Source organism: Nicotiana attenuata, chromosome 10 (genome assembly GCF_001879085.1).
Source record: "Nicotiana attenuata strain UT chromosome 10, NIATTr2, whole genome shotgun sequence".
NCBI lineage: Eukaryota > Viridiplantae > Streptophyta > Magnoliopsida > Solanales > Solanaceae > Nicotiana > Nicotiana attenuata.
Window position 1 is genome coordinate 12,723,463 of NC_031998.1, and position 21,026 is coordinate 12,744,488.

Below are 21,026 nucleotides of genomic sequence, written 5' to 3' on the forward strand. Positions count from 1 at the left end.
AAACCCCTTATGTAGCTTAATATATATGTATATACAAGCTTATATATGTATATAATGTATGTATAGAAGTTGATGTTGCACTTGCACACCCATGATTTTTTTTTGGCTATATACAGAATTGTAAATAGTTTTATGATTTATGTTTCATTGGATTTGATTCTAATGGAATTTTGATAAGATTTTGGCTTTTTTCATATTCTATTTTTCTTCTTCTTGTTCTCACTAAAGCTATGTGGAGGAGATTGGATTTTCAGTTTGTGATATTTAGAGAGCTGAGAAATTGAGCGGGAAAAGTTCTTCAAGATTTTGCTGTTGGCTTTAAAGGTTCATTTTTTCTCTCTTCTACTGTTTGTTTGGTTTATTTTTGGAAAAAAGAAAATGAAAGAAAGCTTATTTAGTAGTATTAATTGAAGTCAAAAGGGCTGAAGTGAAATTAATTTGATTGTTGATTCAAGTTTTACTATGTTTTGATTATTTCTTCTACCCTTTTTCTTTGGTCTTTAAACTGTTTTCTTTTGCTAATTGCAAGAGTTTTGAGCAAGAAATTAATCAGATGTTAATTGCTTATTGGTGTATTGAGCAAGAAACTGTATATATATATATATTTCGAGCCTATAATCTGAAAAAGATTATAACTTTCTTAATATATATGATGTTTTGAACCTATAATCTGGAAAAAGATTAAATTTTTTACTGGCTTTAGATATTTGATTTGCTTTTTTTGTATTTTCAAACCATGGAATTGATCATGTATTTTAACTTGTTTTCTACATCTATTTCTTTCCCCCATATATTGGGATGTAGTGTCAGATTGTTGGTATATATATGATAATAGTACAAAGAGGTGAAGAGGACTATAAAAAGTTGTATGAAATGGCTTGATATTTTAAATTGGATATCGAAAAGCTACTTGAATTTGACGCCTGCACTTCGTCTTATACAGGAATTTGCTTATCTGTAGTCGTTTTGCAGCAAATTGTCATTATTTAAACATTAGGACTGCTTTCATTGAGGATCAGTCGATTTTCTTGTCTTATGGACAATCAGTGTTATCAAAGGCGAAAAGTGCAAAAAAGCTCTAAATGTATGTTGGGGCTTTAAGCGCAAAACGCAAATGAAGCATGGGCTTTAATGAAGAAAGGCACAAATCGAGAAAAATTACAAATATGTATGTGTATTACGAGACTAATATCTATAAGCATGAATACCAAATATATGATCGAAGAAATAGAAGAAAATTTATGATAGAGTGAAATATCGATTGCTTAGTGTCGCATCTTCAGGATTAAGCTCATTGGCAAGAAAAAGTATGTCTTAGAGCATTGATGACGACACTGAAGCGCCCGCTAAGTGAGGCGAGTCGCTCAACATGTTTTGAGCCTCGCTTCAGGGTTTGAGTGCGCTTTAAGCGCGCCTTTGATAACACTGTGGACAATCCATTTTCTGTATGGAAGTTTTTCATGTCAACAATAACTGACTTGTGTTTTTTAAACCTCAGTCTATACACAATGAATTCTTCAACATACACCCACTTCGTCGCCTCAAGAAGGATGGGTATATGCGATCCGATCCATCAACTTGGAATGTGGGATGATTTCAATGGTAGTTTCCCAAGTACATCGGCAACCATGATTTTAGAAGTTGATAAATGCCTAGAGGACCAGATACCAATTATGGAGAAAAGACTAGAAAACGAGGTATGTTCTTTTTAGCTTTTCTCGTTTTAATATCTTTCACAGCTTTCTGTGTTTTAGCTTTATTGATAAAGAAAAAAGAACTTTATCTGTTTTAGTTACGCAGCAGATCGTACTGATTAATATAGTTAATGTTTCTAGACAGAAGACACTTCGCATGGAACAGTAGGGACTTCTAACAGATATGAACCAGAAACAAGTAAACCCGTCGAGAAGGTATAGATATGTTCTTGTTCTTATAGCCTTGTATCTAGAATAGTGATCTTAAAATGAAGGTTTTGTTCATTAGGTCATTCTCATGAATTGAAAAGCCACTTTTTGGTTGGCAAGAACATCTGTTCATGTGTGCTAGGAGAGTGTTATATGTTTGTTGTCGCTTTTCTGATAGATAATTTCCTTCATTCATGTTTTTCGAGAAGAAGATAAACAAGCATTTAACATTCTGAAGCATAATGAGATGTGCAGTTTCGATTGATTCGTATTTTCAACTGTTTAGTTCCCTTATAGTAAAAAAACAGAATTAGGGCCACCTATACGTGCTAAGCTTTAGATGCCTGCATTTACTGCCTCCTATGTGAATTATTATTGGAGAAATTTGAGGTATGAGTTTGTCAATAGGATGAAGTGTCCTAAGCCTAGCAAGACTGAATAGTTAATTCTATTTGTGGTAAAAGGTCTCCGATTTAGGAACGAAAAACATGTAAAATAATTTTAGAAGAAAGGTACAGGAGATGAAGGGAATATCAAATGCGAATTGACAAATTTTGTAGCGGAGGTTCCTTATTTTCAATGAAACGGTGAAGAGTATCGTCAATATATATATATATGTTTTTCTGCTTTCTTGCTTTCAGGCAAGAACTTTTGCTTAAAATCTTTAAGTGCCAAGTTAATCAATTGCGTGTTTTTCTTAATGTTCTTTTTCATTATTCTTTTCTTGGCAATGAGACCTCAAAAAGTATAAAATCCTTGTAGCAATAAGATTTATGTCCATACCCGATATACAGGTACTTAGACGTCTTGCACAAAACCGTGAGGCTGCTCGTAAAAGCCGTTTGCGGAAGAAGGTATTCCTTGAGTTCTGCTAATTATTCTGCAACGTTGCTACTCAACCTTACTTTTCCGTATTAAACAAGACAATTTGGTACTCCGGTCGCGTCATTGATTTTCCAAGTTTGTGTTACTTTTAGGCCTATGTTCAGCAGTTAGAAAATAGTAAATTGAAGCTGATTCAATTGGAACAAGAATTAGAACGCGCCAGAAAACAGGTAAAGGGACAATATTTATTCTTATTTATGAAGCTGAGATCTTTTAGCTGATTATTGCGATGAATATTTTACCTTTTAGGGTGAAAGAAATCTAACAAATCAACTAACATTTTACAACAGGGTCTGTATGCAGGTGGTGGTTTAGATGCTAGCCAGCTAAGTTACTCTGGAACCGCTAGCTCAGGTTTGTCGGTTCACACTGTATTGTCATGTACTTAATCAAACTTCATTCTCAGATCTTTTTCGGAGTAATTAGATTATGCTTGGATTTGGAAAGAATTCAGATGAGAGCTTTACCTTAGTTTCATTATAGAGTACATAGTGAAACAAGCTTCTGCATAATTTCGTTTGCTGCTTACTTTTCCTATAATATTAAGATCACTGTATCACCCTAAAATGCCAATCATTGGATCTCTTGTTATTGTAGTCTCTTGTTATTAGAACATTAACGGGGTCACTCTTATCCTTATTCATTACCTTCCAATTCATCATATATATTTATTCTACTTATCAAGTATTTCTGGTCGCTGCTTCCTTCTCGGTATCTGTCATTCTTCTTAATCACTAAGCAAACTAGGAAACGTAATGAAGAATAGCTGCTTAAAAACAACTACGATTGCAGTGGTAAGACATTAATAATGTGTGTCAGATAATACCAAAACGAGAGCAATTTGCAGTTCCTATGATTTCATCATTTCTGGCAAAACTATTAATACCATTGTGCCTAATTTTTTAGATTATTTGATATGCTAGAGTTCACCTCAATTGTCCATTAAAATACAAAATTAGTAAAATATTTAACATATTTCCTTTTCTTTTCCATACATTGGAGTATGGAGTGTTGTTTGTTTCCCTTCTTTGGACATTCCCTAACTTCTTGAGTCCACAGGAACTGCTGCATTTGATATGGAGTATGGTCACTGGGTGGAAGAACAGACTAGGCAAACAAATGAGTTACGGAGTGCTTTGCATTCTCAAATTGGTGAAGCGGAATTACGCATTATTGTTGATGGTTATCTAAGCCACTACTTTGATCTCTTTCGCATGAAAGCTACAGCTGCTAAAGCTGATGTCCTCTATATCATGTCTGGCATGTGGAAGACATCAGCTGAGCGCTTTTTCATGTGGATTGGGGGGTTTCGGCCATCCGAGCTTCTAAAGGTAATGCATGCCTCAGTATGAATTCCCTACTGACGCTCGTTATCGAGTCCATGTGTCTATTGTCTTTGTCATTCAGTTGAATTCATCACCAAAGCCAAACATATGTTACTTCTTTCCTTAAGCTCGTGAATAGTCGTCTTTTTTCTTCTTCTTTGTCTTCGATTAAGAAAGGTGCTTAATGCAAGATTTTCTGTTAACCTACAGGTTCTCACACCACATCTTGAGCTGTTGACAGAACAACAACTTCGGGAGGTTTGTAACCTGACCCAATCATGTCAGCAAGCAGAAGACGCCTTGTCACAAGGAATGGTAAAACTCCACCAGATTCTTGCCGAGGCTGTTGCAGCTGGCCGACTAGGCGAAGGAAATTACACTCTCCCGCAGATGGGGCCAGCCATCGAAAAGTTGGAAGCTCTTGTTAGGTTCGTAAATCAGGTAGTATCTCATATTGGATTTTCATTCCTTTCAATAGAACTCCTACTAAAACTTCCATTTACGTGTTTTTGTGGTGTGCTAATACTCAGTTTATTCTTTGGACGTCTGTGATTCGGATACTCGATTTGTTCTCCTAACTCATCTCTGTTGCCTTTCTGGAAACAGGCAGATCATCTACGCCAAGAAACCCTCCAACAGATGTCCCGCATCCTTAATACGTACCAAGCAGCTCAGGGCTTACTTGCCTTAGGGGAGTACTTTGAACGACTTCGTGTTTTAAGCTCACAATGGGCTACTCGTCTACGTGAACCTACCTAATGAAGCACAAGAAGATCCCCTGTATATTACTCGAGGAGTTTTGCCTTCAGAAGTCGATGCTGTGTAAGCTAAATCTGCCACTTGTTTATGTCAATAAAACTCTCAACATGAACATAGAACATTATATCAGCTGCTGCCAGTTCTGAAGCTCCTCCTCCTAATTGATTATTTTGTACATATCTTCCGCGGTGCTACAACATGGAATTTCCCAATTGCATTTTTCTTTTTAGTCACATTGGTTTGGCTACTGTAAACCAAAAGGTCTGTAGAAGATCTCAAATTACTTGTCTAGTGTCTGTGCGATGCTCAGATAAAGTTTTTATATTTTCCCTCTGCATTCAAGAGTCTATTATCGCAGTATATTACCGAGCAACTTTTGAAGGATTTGGAGTTGAGAAATTGCTATAAATAACATCGACAGAACTATGTCGCGGCCAATATCATGTTGTGATTTCTCATAAGAATTATGGTTCTAGAGATTTGCATCTAATATTTACTTTTACAGGTTATGGACCAGAAGACCGTTGCTCACTTGGTATCTAAACCTATATAATCAGTGGCGGAGCCACATAGGCTCAAGGGCAGATGCAAATTCAGGATTCGAATGTTATGGTTTGGGATTTGAACTCTATTATTTGTACTTATTTACTGGATTTTAAACACACATGCAAGATCCGAGCCAAAAACTACAAGGCGTGGATGAACCCAGAAGTTATACGCTAGATCGGCTCCTGCTCAAGGGTGGTCAAGTTGAACGTCATTCGTCGGAAAATTATAGTGTGTTATATAAGTCAGATATCATGTGTGGAATCTTGAGCACACTTAGTGAAATTCTAGGCTTCATCATTGAGCTATATTCATTCACTTCATGTTTGTGGTGAATGGATTTTACCATCTTGCTATTTCTGGCAGGGTCTTGAGAACTTAAATGGGATTTTTACACAAATAGCCAGATGGATTTGTTGTTTGCTTTTTCAGCCGGTATATTAATTACACACGGTTATATATGTATATTATACATGGATTATACATATATTAGATACCCGGCTATTTTTAGTTTAAGCGGTTGAGTAACTATTTAGGTTAATTCTTTAACCTAAATCTCAACAGTTGCCATGAAATCTGGATATTAATAAAAGAGTGTGATAAGTCAGAAGTGCTATCTTTTTAAGCTAAGATTATACAATTCACAGGCCAAACTTGATTAGGGCGAGATAAAGGGGTATCTCTTGATTTGAGTCAAATTGTTCAGTCGGAAAATGACACTGTTTAGCCGCTCTCAAAATAATAGCCGAAAAATGTATAATTTTTTTGTATATTTTTATATATACATTTTGTATGTTATATACAAAATTATATAAATTTTATACACTTTTTCGGCTACCAAATGTAAATAATTTCTGGCAAACACTAGGAATTAAGTGGTGTTAGGGTAAACACCCGGTGCGGGTAAGTTTTTACCGTATGCGCACAATTGACATTGACGGTTGATTTTCTTCATCAAAATTCTGACTTAAATGAATCCTCAAAAGTATCAAGAGCAAAGATTAGAAAAATAATATATAGGTAACTTCGTCGTCAAATATTTTGTTAAGAAAATGAACTTTGTGCGTAGTTTAATTTGAAAAGCTAACGGAAGTGGTCGGAATTTTCTAAAACTATACGAGAGTATGGACTATACACTTACTAATATGATATTTTTATCTCTGTTCACATTTAGAATTGGTCATCTGAATCGAAGAGCAACATAATATGGGTGGTCTAGGTTGAATAGGCCTATATTATGAATGATGAGTTACTGTATTAAAGCAATAGGCGTAATTCAACAACAACAACAGCGACCCAGTATAATTCCACTAGTGGGGTCTAGGGAGGGTAATGTGTACGCAGACCTTACCCCTACCCTAAGAGACAGAGAGACTGTTTCCAAGAGACCCTCGGCTCAATAGGCGTAATTCGAACTCAAAATTTAGTTCAATTAACGAGGATGGCTTAAATTCATACATAGTGATATTAACATTATTTTCATGGTAGGTATAGAGAAAAAAAAGGAGTATTATCGCTTTTAGCTTGCGCCAGAAACTATTTACATTTGGTAGCCGAAAAAGTGTATAAGATTTGTATGATTTTTGTATATAACATCCAGAATGTGTGTGTGTATATATATATATAAAATATACAAATTTTATACTTTTTTTGACTATTATTTTTACGGCGGCTATACAGTGTCATTTTTCCGAAAAAAATGCATCTGCCTAGACATGTGTCAATTAATGTACACAAATACGGTGATATGATTAACTAAGGTATGAGGCTATTTTTTGCTTGTAAGGTCATGAAATAGGACCATTTAATTGTGAGTGGTGTGGAGAAAATCTAATTGGCAAAACCTCTTAACTTCTATTGTTAGGTGTAAATGCCATTTCAGTACTGTTTGACAAAATGTCACCAGAAATTGGTACTCCCTACTTATATTTCCGGATAAGAACAAAGTATCATATGAACGGTTCTCACTATTCATTTTTTTGTTTCTTTCCATTCTCAGCTTCTTTTTTAAATTTAAAACCGATTAAAATTTTGAGTTCATGATATGGTATCAAATGGACGTATTGGGCTGAATTTGAGCGGATCAAAAATGATCTAAAGCGAGAAGCTATATTTTTTATTTTCATTTTTATTTTTTTTAGTGATAATAATATGGATTGAGCTTAAAGAATGAAGTAAAAATTTATATTGGAGACTTTAAGTTATTTGAGAGTGAGGTATAATTATTTTTATTATTTGAAGATGAAAATGAGGGTAAGGGAATTGGAGAACCATCTTTTAATAGGCGGGGGAGGAGACTACAGTCAGACTTCTCTATAATAGTATCCCTATATAAAGTCTTCACTATAAAAGCCAAGTTTTTCTTGGTGCTAATTTTTATATTATGTTGTAATAGATGTCCTCTATAACAACACTTTACTATGTGCAGCCAAAAAACATCGAAACGAATGAGGTTGTTATAGAGAGGTTTGAGTGTATTTCACTTTTCTTTCTAAAATCTTTTTCCGTTCTTTCTCTTTCACCATTCATTCCCTTTTTATATTCTTCTCTCATATTTCATATTTCATAATTTTTTTCTTTTTTTGATCTTTTTCTCATTCGGACAAATGAAGATGGACCTGAAAAATTTGTATGGTTGATGAAAAGCCCATACATGCATTTGCATCTATACCAGCTTTTTGTGTCACATTTTAACCTGTGCCCGCTTTGCAAAAAAAATTGCAAGCGTACCCGCTTTTTCGCATAACTTCAGCACACGGGCTTGAAGTAGCAAAGGCAATCATACAAAACTTCAGCATTTTAGTAACCGGGCCTGAGTTCAGCTCTCGAGCTGAAGTTTTTATTTTGTAACTCGCGAACTTCAGCTCTAGAGCTGAAGTTTTATTTTATAAGTTTTTGTTTAGTAACCGGGCTGAAGTTTGCCAGTTATAAAATAAAAACTTCAGCTCTAGAGCTGAAGTTTTTGTCTTCGTAATCGGGAACTTGCCAGTTATAAAATAAAAACTTCAGCTCTAGAGCTGAAGTTTTATTTTATAAGTTTCTATGTTGTAACTAGAAAACTTCAGCTCTAGAGCTGAAGTTTTTGTGTTGTAACTGAAAAACTTCAGCTCTAGACCTGAAGTTTCTATGTTGTAACTAGAAAACTTCAGCTCTAGAGCTGAAGTTTTTGTGTTGTAACTGAAAAACTTCAGCTATAGAGCTGAAGTTTTGTCTAATTAACTTCAGCTCAGGACACCAAGAAGATACAGTTACATCTAATTAACTTTATTGTGATCATCTAATGCATCCGATTTTGCGTTCTGTTTTTATTGCAAAATAAATGCTTTGTTGTTATGTTATTTCGTTTTGGAAAACTTTTCTTTTTAACATTTGAATCTCTGATCGCTGATGATCAGTTTCTCCATTTTCTTTACGGTTTCTATGTTTTATCTATATTACAACATATTTGATTTTCGTGTTGCTGTTTTTTTGTTGGATAAAAATTGGTGCCTTTTTCTGATCAATGGTATGACCATATCATTCCTCAGTCCTCACGGAGTTGTGTTTCCAGACAATGAGAAAATGAAGAAGGAGAAGGGGAGGAGAAAGGGAAGCTGAATTTTTTTAAAAAGTGGGTACGGGTGCAAACAGAAAGACAAAGCGGCTACAGGTTAAAAAGGGGCGCCGAAATAGGGCGCCCCGTGCAATTTTTACAGTTTTTCACCACCATTGTTAGGTAAAAATAGCATGGTCTAGCCAGTTTTCAAACTGATCATTCAAAAATAGCCAGCGTTTACCAAGTCAATGAAAAATAGTTACTATTTTGCTGCAACAGAGACCGGTCCAGCATAATATACTGGAGTTCGGTGCACCTGTGTATGAACTTACAACATATTATGCTGGACCGGTATACTTTGCTGGCTCCAGTATAATATACTGGAGACTGGAGCATCGGTGCTCCAACTCCAGTATATTATGCTGGACCGGTATATTATACTGGAACTCCAGTATATTATGCTGGAGTATTTTTTCGAATTTTGAACAGTGTTTTCGTTCAGATTTATCGTTACATGAAAAGTGGCTAAATTTCGATTACTTTTGAAATTGGGCTATTTTTGAACGACCACTTGTAAATCTGGCTATTTTTGAATTTCTCCCCATTGTTAGCTGCATTTGTTTTATTGAAACCAAATTTTAACTTCGTTATATTATTTGTAAGTCGGGGAGCAGAAGACATTAATTCCATCCATGGCTTCAATCTGGCAAATTCTAGCAATATTCGCGGTGCTACCTTCCCGCCAGGGGCGGAGGTAGAAGTCGATGTATGAGTCTGGTTAAATAACTTTAGTTTAAATTCTGTATTTATATTAATAAATTAACTAAATGTATACAAAATTAAATTCAGAATTCAATTGCTAATAACTTATGTCATTATCCTAGAATTTAGAACCCATAAATTTCAAAATCTATCTTCAACTATGCTTCCTAGTATAACTTGATACGTCTTCCTTTGTGAAGTTTCTTTGAGAATTTCAAACATCAAATTCATAGTAGTGAATCTTTCTTTATATATAGTATTATATTTATACTCGATATACATTTACTCATACATCTGATTAAAAAATTTAATATTACTAGTTAATAAATTAAAAATGGAATACATATTATTCTGCATTCATTCGTTTGATGCAGAGACAGAGCTAGAATTTCAAACTTAAGGTTCGAAATTTTAATCGCCTTAAGTTACTGAGTTCTAAATTAATAATATATAACAACAACAACAACAACCCAGTGTGGTCCCACAAGTGGGGTCTGGGGAGGGTAGGATGTACACAGCCTTACCCCTACCCTGGAAGGGCAGAGAGACTGTTTCCGATAGACCCTCGGCTAAAGAAGGTGAGAGAAGCCTTGGTAGCAAGTAATAGCAAAACAATAATTAGAAAACTAAATCGGAGATAGCAACAGAGAATATGAAAGAGGTACTGATACAAGTAGCAGCAAGATAACATATTTAGAAAACTAATTCCGAGGCAGCAAACTACAGAATTACCAATGGCAAGTAACAACGAAATGAGACATGCGAATATAGAAAACTAAGGAGAAAAAGGGTACCGAACTAGCCCTAATACTATCGAGCTAGAGAAGACAAAGGGAGATGCACGACTACCTACTAACCTTCTACCCTAATCTTCCACCTCCACACCCTTCTATCTAGAATCATGTCCTCGGTTATCTCAAGTAGCGCCATGTCCCGCCTGATCACCTCTCCCCAAGACTTCTTTGGCCTACCTCTACCCCTCCTCACACCTCCTAAAGCCAACCTCTCACATCTCCTGACAGGGGCATCTGCGCTTCTCCTCTTTACATGCCCGAACCACCTCAACCTTGCCTCACGCATCTTTGCCTCCACAGGGGTCACTCCCACCTTGTCTCGAATAACTTCATTCCTAATTCTATCCAACCTAGTATGCCCACACATCCATCTCAACATCCTCATTTCCGCTACCCTCATCTGCTGGACATGAGAGGTTTTGACTGGCCAACACTCAGCCCCATACAACATAGTCGGTCTCACAACTACCTTGTAGAACTTACCCTTAAGTCTCAACGGCACATTCTTATCACACAAGACACCGGAAGCGAGCCTCCACTTCATCCACCCTGCTCCGATACGGTGTGTGACATCCTCATCTATCTCCCCATCCTTCTGAATTATAGATCCCAGATACTTGAAACTCTCTCTCCTGGAAATGACTTGCGTATCGAGTCTCACATCCCCGTCCTCCTCCTGGGTAACACCGCTGAACTTGCACTCCAAGTATTCTGTCTTGGTCCTGCTCAACTTGAAACCCTTAGACTCTAGGGTATGTCTCCAGACCTCCAGCCTCTCGTTAACGCCACCTCGCGTCTCATCAATCAGGACTATGTCATCCGCAAATATCAAGCACCAAGGCACTTCCCCCTGAATGTGACGTGTCAAAGAATCCAACGCCAGGGAAAACAAAAACGGGCTAAGTGCTGATCCCTGATGCAACCCCATCTCAACCGGAAAGAAATCCGAGTCTCCACCTACTGTCCTAACCCGTGTCTTAGCTCCATCATACATGTCCTGAATCACTCTAATATACGCTACAGGCACTCCTCTAGCCTCCAAACATCTCCATAGAACCTCTCTGGGGACTTTGTCATAGGCCTTCTCCAGGTCAATAAACACCATGTGCAAATCCTTCTTCACCGCCCTATACTGCTCCACCAATCTCGTCACAATATGAATGGCCTCAGTGGTCGACCGTCCCGGCATGAAACCAAACTGGTTCTTGGAAATGGACACACACCTCCTCAACCTCCCTTCAATCACCCTCTCCCACACTTTTATCGTCTGGCTTTACAACTTGATACCCCTATAGTTGTTGCAGTTTTGGACATCCCCTTATTCTTGTACAGCGGGATATATACATATATTCAATTTATTTTTTAAGACAAATACAGGGTTCGAACCTAAGCTACTAGTTTAGTCGAATCCGCTCACGATACTCTAGCTCCGCCCCTAATTTGATGTCTTTATCGATCTTTGTACGCCATGGGGAGAAATTAAAGCTCCTTTTCTTTTCTTTCTTTTTTCCTTTTTTCCCTTTCACCATTTAGTTTCTTCCTTCCCTCTCCTCTCATTTCTTTTTGTATTTTCTTTTGTACTTTCCTGATTTGGACAGATGAAGCCGGATCCCAAAAATATGGTTGATTCACATTATGACATGGGACCTAATAATTCATTTCTTTCACCACCTTTCTTAACTTCATTTGTCTTCTTCTGAAAACAAACTTCAACTATATTCTATATATATACTAATATTTTATTTTTTTGGGTTTCCACCCGGTATTCAGTCCGGGTTCGTGCCGGGTAGGGCTTCATTCGAAGGATAGCGCTCCTTATCAAGGATTTTTTCATACGTAGGGATCGAACTCGATACCTCTGGTTAAGGGAAGAGCAGCCCCATCCGCTGCACCACATTCCTTGGTGGTAACTAAGTTATATATATATATATATATATATATATATATATATATATATATATATATACATTAATTGGAGCCCGACTATATTCAGATTCACGCCGGGTTGAGCCACATTCGGGGGTAGCGCTCCCTACCAAGGATTTTTCCATACTCAGGGCTCCAACTCGAGACCGAGCAGCCACATCCGCTGCACCACATAACCTCTGTGGTGGTAACTAAGTTCTATATATTATTTGCAAGTTAGGAAGCAAAAACACATTAATTTCCAACCATGGCCTCAATTTGGCAAGTTCTTTCACTAGTTGTAATAGTCCTTTACATTCTTCAACAATTACACAACAAATTCATGAAAAAGAAAAAGGAACTTCCTCCGGGTCCAAAAGGGTTTCCAATTATTGGAAATCTATTTATGATTGGCAAAAATCTACATCAAGATCTTTATCAAATAGCCAAACAACATGGTCCTATAATGAGTATGAGATTTGGTCTAGTTCCTATTATTGTTGCTTCATCTCCTCATGCTGCTGAACAATTCTTGAAAAAACATGATCTTGTTTTTGCTAGTAGATCATATAATACAGCTGCTCAATACATTGGATATGATCAAAGAAATATCACCTTTGGTAAATATGGTTCTTATTGGCGAAATATGCGAAAATTGTGTACGTTAGAATTGCTTAGTAGTCTCAAGATTAATTCATTTCAATCAATGAGAAAACAAGAGATTGAAAATTTTGTGACTTTTCTCAATCGGGCAGCTTCTAATGGTGTTGAAGTTGATATTAGTGCTAAACTTGCTTCATTAAGTGCAAATATGGCTTGTTTAATGGTATTTGGGAAGAAATTATGGATGAAGAATTTGATGAAAGGGGTTTTAAAGATGTAATTCAAGAGACTTTAGCTATAGCTGAACACCAAATATTGGTGAGTTTTTTCCTTTTCTTGATAGGTTTGATTTGCAGGGATTTGTTCCACGTATGAAAAAATTGGCAAAGATTTTTGATGATTTATTAGAGAAAATTATTGATGAACATGTTCAAGATTCCAAGAGGGAGAATAAGCAAGCTAAGGATATTGTTGATACTATGATGGCTATTATGCAATCTGGAGAAGCTGAATTCGAGTTTGATCGTCGCCATGTCAAAGCTATTTTGCTGGTAATGTTAATGGAACACTCATTCATTCAATCTAGTTTTAGTCATTTTGTTTTTCGGAGAATTCAGAATTTAAATTTGGATGCTTCAATCATTAGATTCATATTATTTTATTTTTTATTTTTTCAACAAGTACTTATAGCCCGTTTGGCCGAGCTGCAAAAATCAGCTTATTTTGAGAAGTGCTTTTTTTCAAAAGCGCTTTTCTCAAAAGTACTTTTGGTGAGAAGTAGTTTGTGCTTGACTAATTAGTTTGAAAAGCACTTCTGAGCAGCAATTAGTGTTGGCCAAGCTTTAAAAAACTGCTTCTAAGTATATTTTTCTCAAAAGTGCTTCTCAAAAAAGTGCTTTTGGAGAGAACTGCTTCTGCTTCTCCTCAAAAGCACTTTTTTTCCTTCCAAAAGCTTGGCCAAACACCTCAATTTTTGGCCAAAAGTGCTTTTGGCCAAAAAGAAGCTTGGCCAAACAGGCCATTACTTCACATCCTGTTTTGGCTGAAAATATCGCCATCCCCCCCCCCCTCGCCCCCCCCCTCCCCCCCCCAACCAAGAAGCCTTTTGTGACTTTTTGGACTTACGGCCTGCCTTGTAGTCATAGTCTTTTAGCTTATATAGTCGTCAGCCTTCCTACATGCATGCATCTGCCAGAATACCGCCTTGGGAGTGGTTCGAACCCTCCCCGACACACACACACACACACATATATATATATATTATGTAAAAGACTAACTGATAGTACGACGGACAAGGTGTAGTTAATCCCGGGATTAAATTTGAGATGATTTTATCTCACGTTTGGTTGGAATAAAATCGCGGTAAACTAATCTCGGGACTGTAGTGTTATTTTTATCATTATGGGAAGGTGAGATAATAATTCCGAGATAACTAATCCCGGAATAATTAATCCTGGGATAACTTATTTTCCAACCAAGCGACCCCTTAATTACTATGACTTTAAATAGCAACTGAAAAAGATCTCTCTGTGCAGGATTTGTTAATAGCTTCAATGGACACTGCATCAACAGCAGTTGACTGGACTTTCACTGAACTTCTAAGGCACCCTAAAGTAATGAAGAAATTACAAAATGAGTTGGAACAAGTAGTTGGGACAAACAGAATGGTGGAAGAATCAGATTTGGAAAAATTAGAGTATTTAGATATGGTTATAAAAGAAGGTTTTAGGCTTCATCCCGTTGCACCACTATTAATTCCACATGAATCCATTGAAGATTGTATTGTTGATGGTTTTGATATACCTAAAGGTTCAAGAATTTTAGTAAATACTTGGGCAATTGGAAGAGATCCAGAAGCTTGGCCCGAACCCGAGAAGTTCAGACCAGAAAGGTTTGTTGGTAGCAACATCGATCTTAGGGGACGTGACTTTCAACTTTTGCCGTTTGGCTCGGGGAGAAGAAGTTGCCCTGGATTACAATTAGGGCTCACCATTGTTCGCTTGGTGTTAGCGCAATTGGTTCATTGCTTTGATTGGGAGCTACCAAATGGTATGGCGCCAGAAGATTTAGATATGACTGAGAAATTTGGTTTAGTTACAGCTAGATTTCAACATTTAGTTGCTATTCCTACTTATCGGTTGCATCTGTAGTTGATGTGAATCTTCCTAGAAGCTGTGAAAATGAAGATCTTTGTCCTCTATATTTTTCATTGTACGACAAAATTTGGTAACATTTACTATATATGGAGCTACAATAGGTAAAAAAGCGGTCAGTTGAATACCTTTCGTTGGATAACAATGTGTATATAGGACCAATAATACTCTAGTCAAGTAATCAAAGTAGGCATACGTACCACTAACTCTATTGAAACAAAGTTATTTTCGAACAAATACGATTAAGAACACAAAACTATGTGGAGCCTAAAAATAGAAAAGGAATGAACTCTTCACAAATTTTTCTCTTTTTCTACATAATAACAAAGATATTATATTAAGCCTCACTTCATCACAGGTATGGAGTAGCTCTTCTACTCAATATTTGAAGGGATCTCTTATGTAAGGCTATCAATTTTGACAAAGTTCAAAGATAAGAAGTTATGGTCCTTTTTTGGCTGTACTAATTATTATAAACATTTTCTTTATTTACTAGAAGACATCTCATAAAGGCAATAAAATAAATTGTCAACTAGTTATGGTCCCACTTACTTACTAAAAGACATCTCATATATATTTCGAATTGAAAGTAATGTGTTTAGTCGAACCTGCAGAAGCCGCTTTTGATCCATAATTACTTGAGGCTAATGGTGTTATGTATATAATTTATCAGAAAATTTGAGGTGACTTACCTCCTCTGAAACTAGCATATTATTGACTTACCATGTCTAATTTATTCGTCATTAGCTAAAGGATATAAAAGGTGGTTTCTTTTGTGTATAAAAATAGAGAGTTTAAACTATATTTATAGGTGTTTTTCTTCTGGTGTTATTTCGCTTAGTATTTAGTATTCATTTTGGGGCTCGACTAATCCGCCTTATATGGACTAGTACTTAATTCTCCACTACGATCTTTCGTGGAAAAAATTGGTTTCTTTTATGTGTAAGTAAACCATTTTGATATATACTTATGAGAAGTTAACAGAAGCTAACAGACAAGTGACAACAAATCTACCAGATTTTCCTCTCTGTAGAGTTTATATTGGAAAGCAGAAAATTGAAAAAATGTATCCCTACTATATAAGAGTGACCCTGGTCCCGGCGGGGCTCGAACCCGCGACCTTCGGCTCATAAGACCAACGCTCTAACCAACTGAGCTACGGGACCATGTGGTATACAAGTTATAGTTTTATTATATAATATTTAGAACCATAAAGCAGACTTTTATTTTCTTGTACTCATTTTTAAAATTAGATTGCTCCTGATATGCAAGGCTGAACAGCTCTGTAAATAACCCTTTCTTATAAGCAAAACCTATGTAAATTACAAGTCGTATTCATTTCCATTATCTTATTTAGCCAAACTAGTCACCTCGTTTTTTCGTGGATTAGCATCTGGACATACTTTAGTAGACATAAAGATATCATCTTTGTAACAACTACCAAATCACAAGGGACGCTAGAGGTACGATAATACTACACAGTACATACTTGGAGGCTAGAGGTACGATAATACAACATAGTAGATACTCAGAGGCTAGAGGTACAAGTACGATGATACAACATAGTACATCCTCAGAGGCTAGAGGTACGATAATACAACACATATAACATAGTACATACTTGGAGGCTAGAGGTATGATGATACAACATAGTCAGTGGCGGATGCAGTATAGAACCACCGGGTTCAACTGAACCCAATACGTTTAACGCGGAGCATAAACTTATGTATAAAAAATCAGTAAACTTGCAATAAATAGTAGATATGAACCCATAACTTTAAATGCTGAACCCATAGATCTAAAATCCTAGATCCGCCTCTGAACATAGTACATACTCGGAGGCTAGAGGTACGATGATACAACATAGTACATACTCGGAGGCTAGATGTATGATAATACAACATACAACATAGTACATACTCGGAAGCTACAGGTATGATGATACAACATAGTACATGCATAGATGCTAGAGGTACGATAATACAACACATACAACATAGTACATACTCGGAGGCTAGAGGTACGATGATACAACATAGAACATACTCGGAGTCTAGGGGTACGATTGTACAACATAGTACATACTCAGAGGCTAGAGATACGATAATACAACACATACAACGTAATACATACTCGGAGGCTAGAGGTACGATGATACAACATAGAACATACTCGGAGTCTAGGGGTACGATTGTACAACATAGTACATACGCAGAGGCTAGAGATACAATAATACAACACATACAACATAGTACATACTCGTAGGCTAGAGGTACGATGATACAACATAGAACATACTCGGAGGCTAGGGGTACGATGATATAACATAGTACACACTCGGAGGCTAGAGGTATGATGATACAGCATAGTACATACTCAAAGGCTAGAGGTACAGTGATACAACATAGTACATACTCGGATGCTAGAGGTACGATTATATAACACATACAACATAGTACATACTCATTAAGTTATTAGTACAATCAACTGTTATTGAAATTTTGCTGAACCCACATAACAGCAAAGGGACTCCTAACATTGTGCTTATCACTCTCCCAAGATATCGAACCAAACGCCATTTGCTCAGCTATTTTCCTGCTGCTGTTGAATACATAATGGCTCTCAAATTTGACCATATAGCTTTGTTTCCTTAAAGATACATTGAAAACCAGCTTCCTTGGGCTTATACTTAAACTCACCTTTTCAGAATTCAGATTCACTATCTTTACTTTGTACACCTCGGCCTTAGATAGCGCGACATGTGTTAGTGTTCTCTTAACTACATGAACAGAGAAATCAGGCCTGAACATAACAGAAAGTGATGGATAGTTAAGATCAAGTGGCGATCCAGTAAAACCCGAGCAAGGATTTGACTCGTTCGTGAAAAGTTTCATTTGTTTCTCTGTATAGTTCAAGCTGCATAGTAGGTTGATGTAGTCTGATGTATCAGTGTCGTATATTAGGCCCGGATCAACAGCCGATTCAGGGTTCACATGACCGGAACCAATGCTGATCGGGGTTGCTAGCTCCATGTCTTCGTGTTTTATGATAGGGAGTTGTGCATTGTCGAATGCTGTGGATGTAGTCATGAGTGCGGATTTTATAGCAGCTGGGGACCAATCTGGATGAACAGCGCGGACTAGTGCAGCTACCCCGGCTATGTGAGGGCACGCCATTGATGTTCCCGAGTTTATGCTGAATTTTACTCTTCTTGGATCCATCTTGAGACGTGTCGGGGAAATGTCACCTGCATAGGCAGACGCAATGTGAAAAATCACCAAAAAAAGTAAAAGGGCAGACTGGTGCACAAAGCATTCTGCGCTCACGCATAGTCCGGGGAAGGGTCGCACCTCAAGGGGTGTGATGTAGACAGCCTACCCTAACGCAAGCATTAGTGGCTGCTTCCACACAATGTGGGAATTTACTAAACGGCAGCCCGGTGCACTAAGCTCCCGTTATGCGCGGGGTCCGGAAAAGGATCGGACCACAATGATCTATTGTAAGTAGCCTTACTCTACATTTTTGCAAGAGGCTGTTTCCACGGCGAACCCGTGACCTCCTGGTCACATGACAACAACTTTACCAGTTACGCCAATGCTCCCTTCAATGTGAAAATTCACTTAAATTTCGAAAAAATTTACATATTCAAATAAAGGTTGAACGCATAAAGTTTAAATCTTGGATCACACTCTAGTCACCTGGCCATGCAGCAAGAATGTTCAAACCCGGAGCAATGAGGTCAGGTTTGAGGACTTCAGGAACAACAACATTAGGCCCTCTTGAAGAAAAGCTAGCAACAATTGGAGCTCTAACTTTTTTCCCAATTACTGTATCCTTTCGACGCACGAATCGTGCTCTTGGATTAGCATTGGATTTGATATAAGAAAGAAGCTCTATTCCTTCCTTATAACCCAATGTTGTAGAAGGCAATGTGTAAGCCATTGCTCTAAGCCCTTCTCCTTCAGTTGCAAGATTTAATTGAATCAATCCAACACCACCTGCTTTCTGAATTACAATCCCATTTCTAAGAGCTTCGATTTTACTAGTGTTGCAAACTACAAGATTTCCTTTAACTTTAGAACGATCGATTGTCATTCTAGAACAATCCTCAACATAAACAAGAGAGTAACTTTTACCACTGATTTTCCCTGGATAAAGAGAAGAACCAATAAATGTTTTGTTGTTTGATAATTTGATTTCAACGGGGAAATCGCGATCAAGTGATCCAGCTCCAACTGTTGTCACCCAAGGTGCTGTATTGTGAACTGAAAATGGATAAGGTCCAAGATTTCCAGCTGAAGAAGCAACAAATATATTCCTTTTAACAGCAGCAAATGTTGCAATTGCTACTGGATTTTCATAAAACGGATCATCATCGTATCCTAAGGAGAGTGAAAGTATATCTACACCATCTTTGATAGCACTTTCAATAGCTGCTAAAATATCAGACTCTGCACAAGAACTACTCCCACAAGCTTTATACATTGCAATCCTAGCTTTACTCGCGATCCCTCGTGCTTTTCCCTTAGCGAAACCAAATACATTGGCTCCATTTACCTCTGCACCTGCTGCAGTTGAAGCAGTATGTGTTCCATGTCCATTTTGATCTCGTGGCGATTGATGCTGATAGTCATTCTCAACCCCCTTAACGAAATTCCTAGCACCAATAAGTTTTCTGTTACAACTGCTCGTCGCGTTGAATTCGATTCCATCTATACATTTGCCTTTCCACCTTGTTGGAATAGGACCAATACCATTGTCTTTGAAACTCTCACTTTCAGGCCAAATTCCTGTATCAACAAGGCCAATTATAACATCATCTCCAAAGTTAGACTTTGGCCACAGACCATAACCTGTGTTTAGGCCAAGAAAATTTGGCGAACGTGTAGTGTGAAGCTTAATTCTAGACTGATCTTTGAAAATGTGAATGACTTCTGGAAATTTATTTAGTTTTTCAGATTCTTGATCAGTCAATCTTGCTGCAAAACCTTGTAACACTACATCATATGAATAGAACATCCTTGGAGAAGTAGAATCTGAGTCCACTTTGTTTTCAAGAACTGATTTAACCATTGAATTATACCATTCATCTTGAGTTAAGTAATGAGATGGCCTGGTTTTGGTATCAACATGGACAACATAAGTTGACAACATAGGATCAGATACAACTGGTAAAACAAGAGATGTGAAAATTATGAAGAAAGTCAGTGCCATAACTGCCATTGTCACTCAAATTGTGAATTTAGCCTTGAGGAAGGGCTTAGATTTGTAAGGGTAGAAAACCAAGTGCAAAAACTTAAAGACTGGCTAATTCAAATGAATTTTCATTTATATGCACTAACATTGTAATTTTATATTGTCAAATCACCTAAAAGACAACGGTAGGTATTCATAAAAGTGGATTCACGATCTGAAAAATAAGGTAAGTTAACTGTTACAACTGGTTAAAATATATTAATAGTGTAATTTTCTTATAGTGTCAGCGTACATAGGTTAAATCCGTTTCAAATTAAATGTTGTCGTCATCCTATTTTTTATAGAAATAACCATCTAGTCCACATTCATCATTACAAAAGGCCAACTTTTTGCTATGTAAGTAGAAACTTATCCAACTTTCCTTTGTTCTTTTTATCATACCCTTCCAAGAGATTCTTTATTTTCTCTTCCTTTCTGGTGCGTCAGTTTCAGCAGCTGTTGGTCCAAAATAGAGAAACAGCCAAAACACTGTTTTTGTAATTAATATCTTTAAGTGGCCTTACTTGACATGGTATCTTTATCCTCTACTCCTTCCTTTTTAGTTAATGTCTTTTTCCCTTGCATGATATTCTTTTTTATGATGGCGGTGTTTAGACTAG

General features: G+C 37.0%; 2 protein-coding genes, 1 non-coding gene and 1 pseudogene across 5 annotated transcripts; 2 read left to right on the forward strand and 2 right to left on the reverse strand.

Annotated features, from left to right (window-relative positions):
* On the forward strand, window positions 2-6,049 carry LOC109233017 (TGACG-sequence-specific DNA-binding protein TGA-1A). 3 transcript variants are annotated; one of them, XM_019398752.1, is made up of 10 exons: window positions 2-324; window positions 1,499-1,697; window positions 1,836-1,910; window positions 2,699-2,758; window positions 2,882-2,959; window positions 3,080-3,143; window positions 3,849-4,120; window positions 4,325-4,555; window positions 4,721-4,936; window positions 5,379-6,049. In XM_019398752.1, exons 2-9 carry the CDS (start codon window positions 1,509-1,511, stop codon window positions 4,871-4,873), a joined length of 1,122 nt encoding a protein of 373 aa, XP_019254297.1. In that variant the 5' UTR covers window positions 2-324; window positions 1,499-1,508; the 3' UTR covers window positions 4,874-4,936; window positions 5,379-6,049. The 3 variants fall into 3 exon arrangements, with proteins under 3 accessions (XP_019254297.1, XP_019254298.1, XP_019254296.1); XM_019398751.1 differs by lacking the exon at window positions 2-324 and adding an exon at window positions 831-1,168; XM_019398753.1 differs by lacking the exons at window positions 2-324; window positions 5,379-6,049 and adding an exon at window positions 822-1,168 and having other exon boundaries at window positions 4,325-4,542; window positions 4,721-4,903.
* On the forward strand, window positions 12,759-15,330 carry LOC109233839 (annotated as a pseudogene).
* Window positions 16,264-16,337, reverse strand: TRNAI-UAU. Its single transcript has one exon. It is a non-coding gene; the product is annotated as a tRNA-Ile (tRNA).
* Window positions 17,358-20,584, reverse strand: LOC109233018 (subtilisin-like protease SBT1.7). The gene is made up of 2 exons (XM_019398754.1): window positions 18,870-20,584; window positions 17,358-18,418 (listed from the first exon to the last, which is right to left on the reverse strand). The coding sequence occupies exons 1-2, from the start codon at window positions 20,392-20,394 to the stop codon at window positions 17,655-17,657; spliced, it is 2,289 nt and encodes a 762-aa protein (XP_019254299.1). The 5' UTR covers window positions 20,395-20,584; the 3' UTR covers window positions 17,358-17,654.

Coding starts and splice junctions, on each gene's coding strand:
- LOC109233018 (XM_019398754.1), bottom strand. CDS start 20,394: ATGGCAGTTATGGCACTGACTTTCTTCATAATTTTCACATCTCTTGTT. Junction 18,419..18,869: donor CATTCTTGCTGCATGGCCAG/GTGACTAGAGTG, acceptor CTGCCTATGCAG/GTGACATTTCCCCGACACGT.
- LOC109233017 (XM_019398751.1), top strand. CDS start 1,122: ATGGGCTTTAATGAAGAAAGGCACAAATCGAGAAAAATTACAAATAT. Junction 1,698..1,835: donor AGAAAAGACTAGAAAACGAG/GTATGTTCTTTT, acceptor TAATGTTTCTAG/ACAGAAGACACTTCGCATGG. Junction 4,121..4,324: donor GGCCATCCGAGCTTCTAAAG/GTAATGCATGCC, acceptor GTTAACCTACAG/GTTCTCACACCACATCTTGA.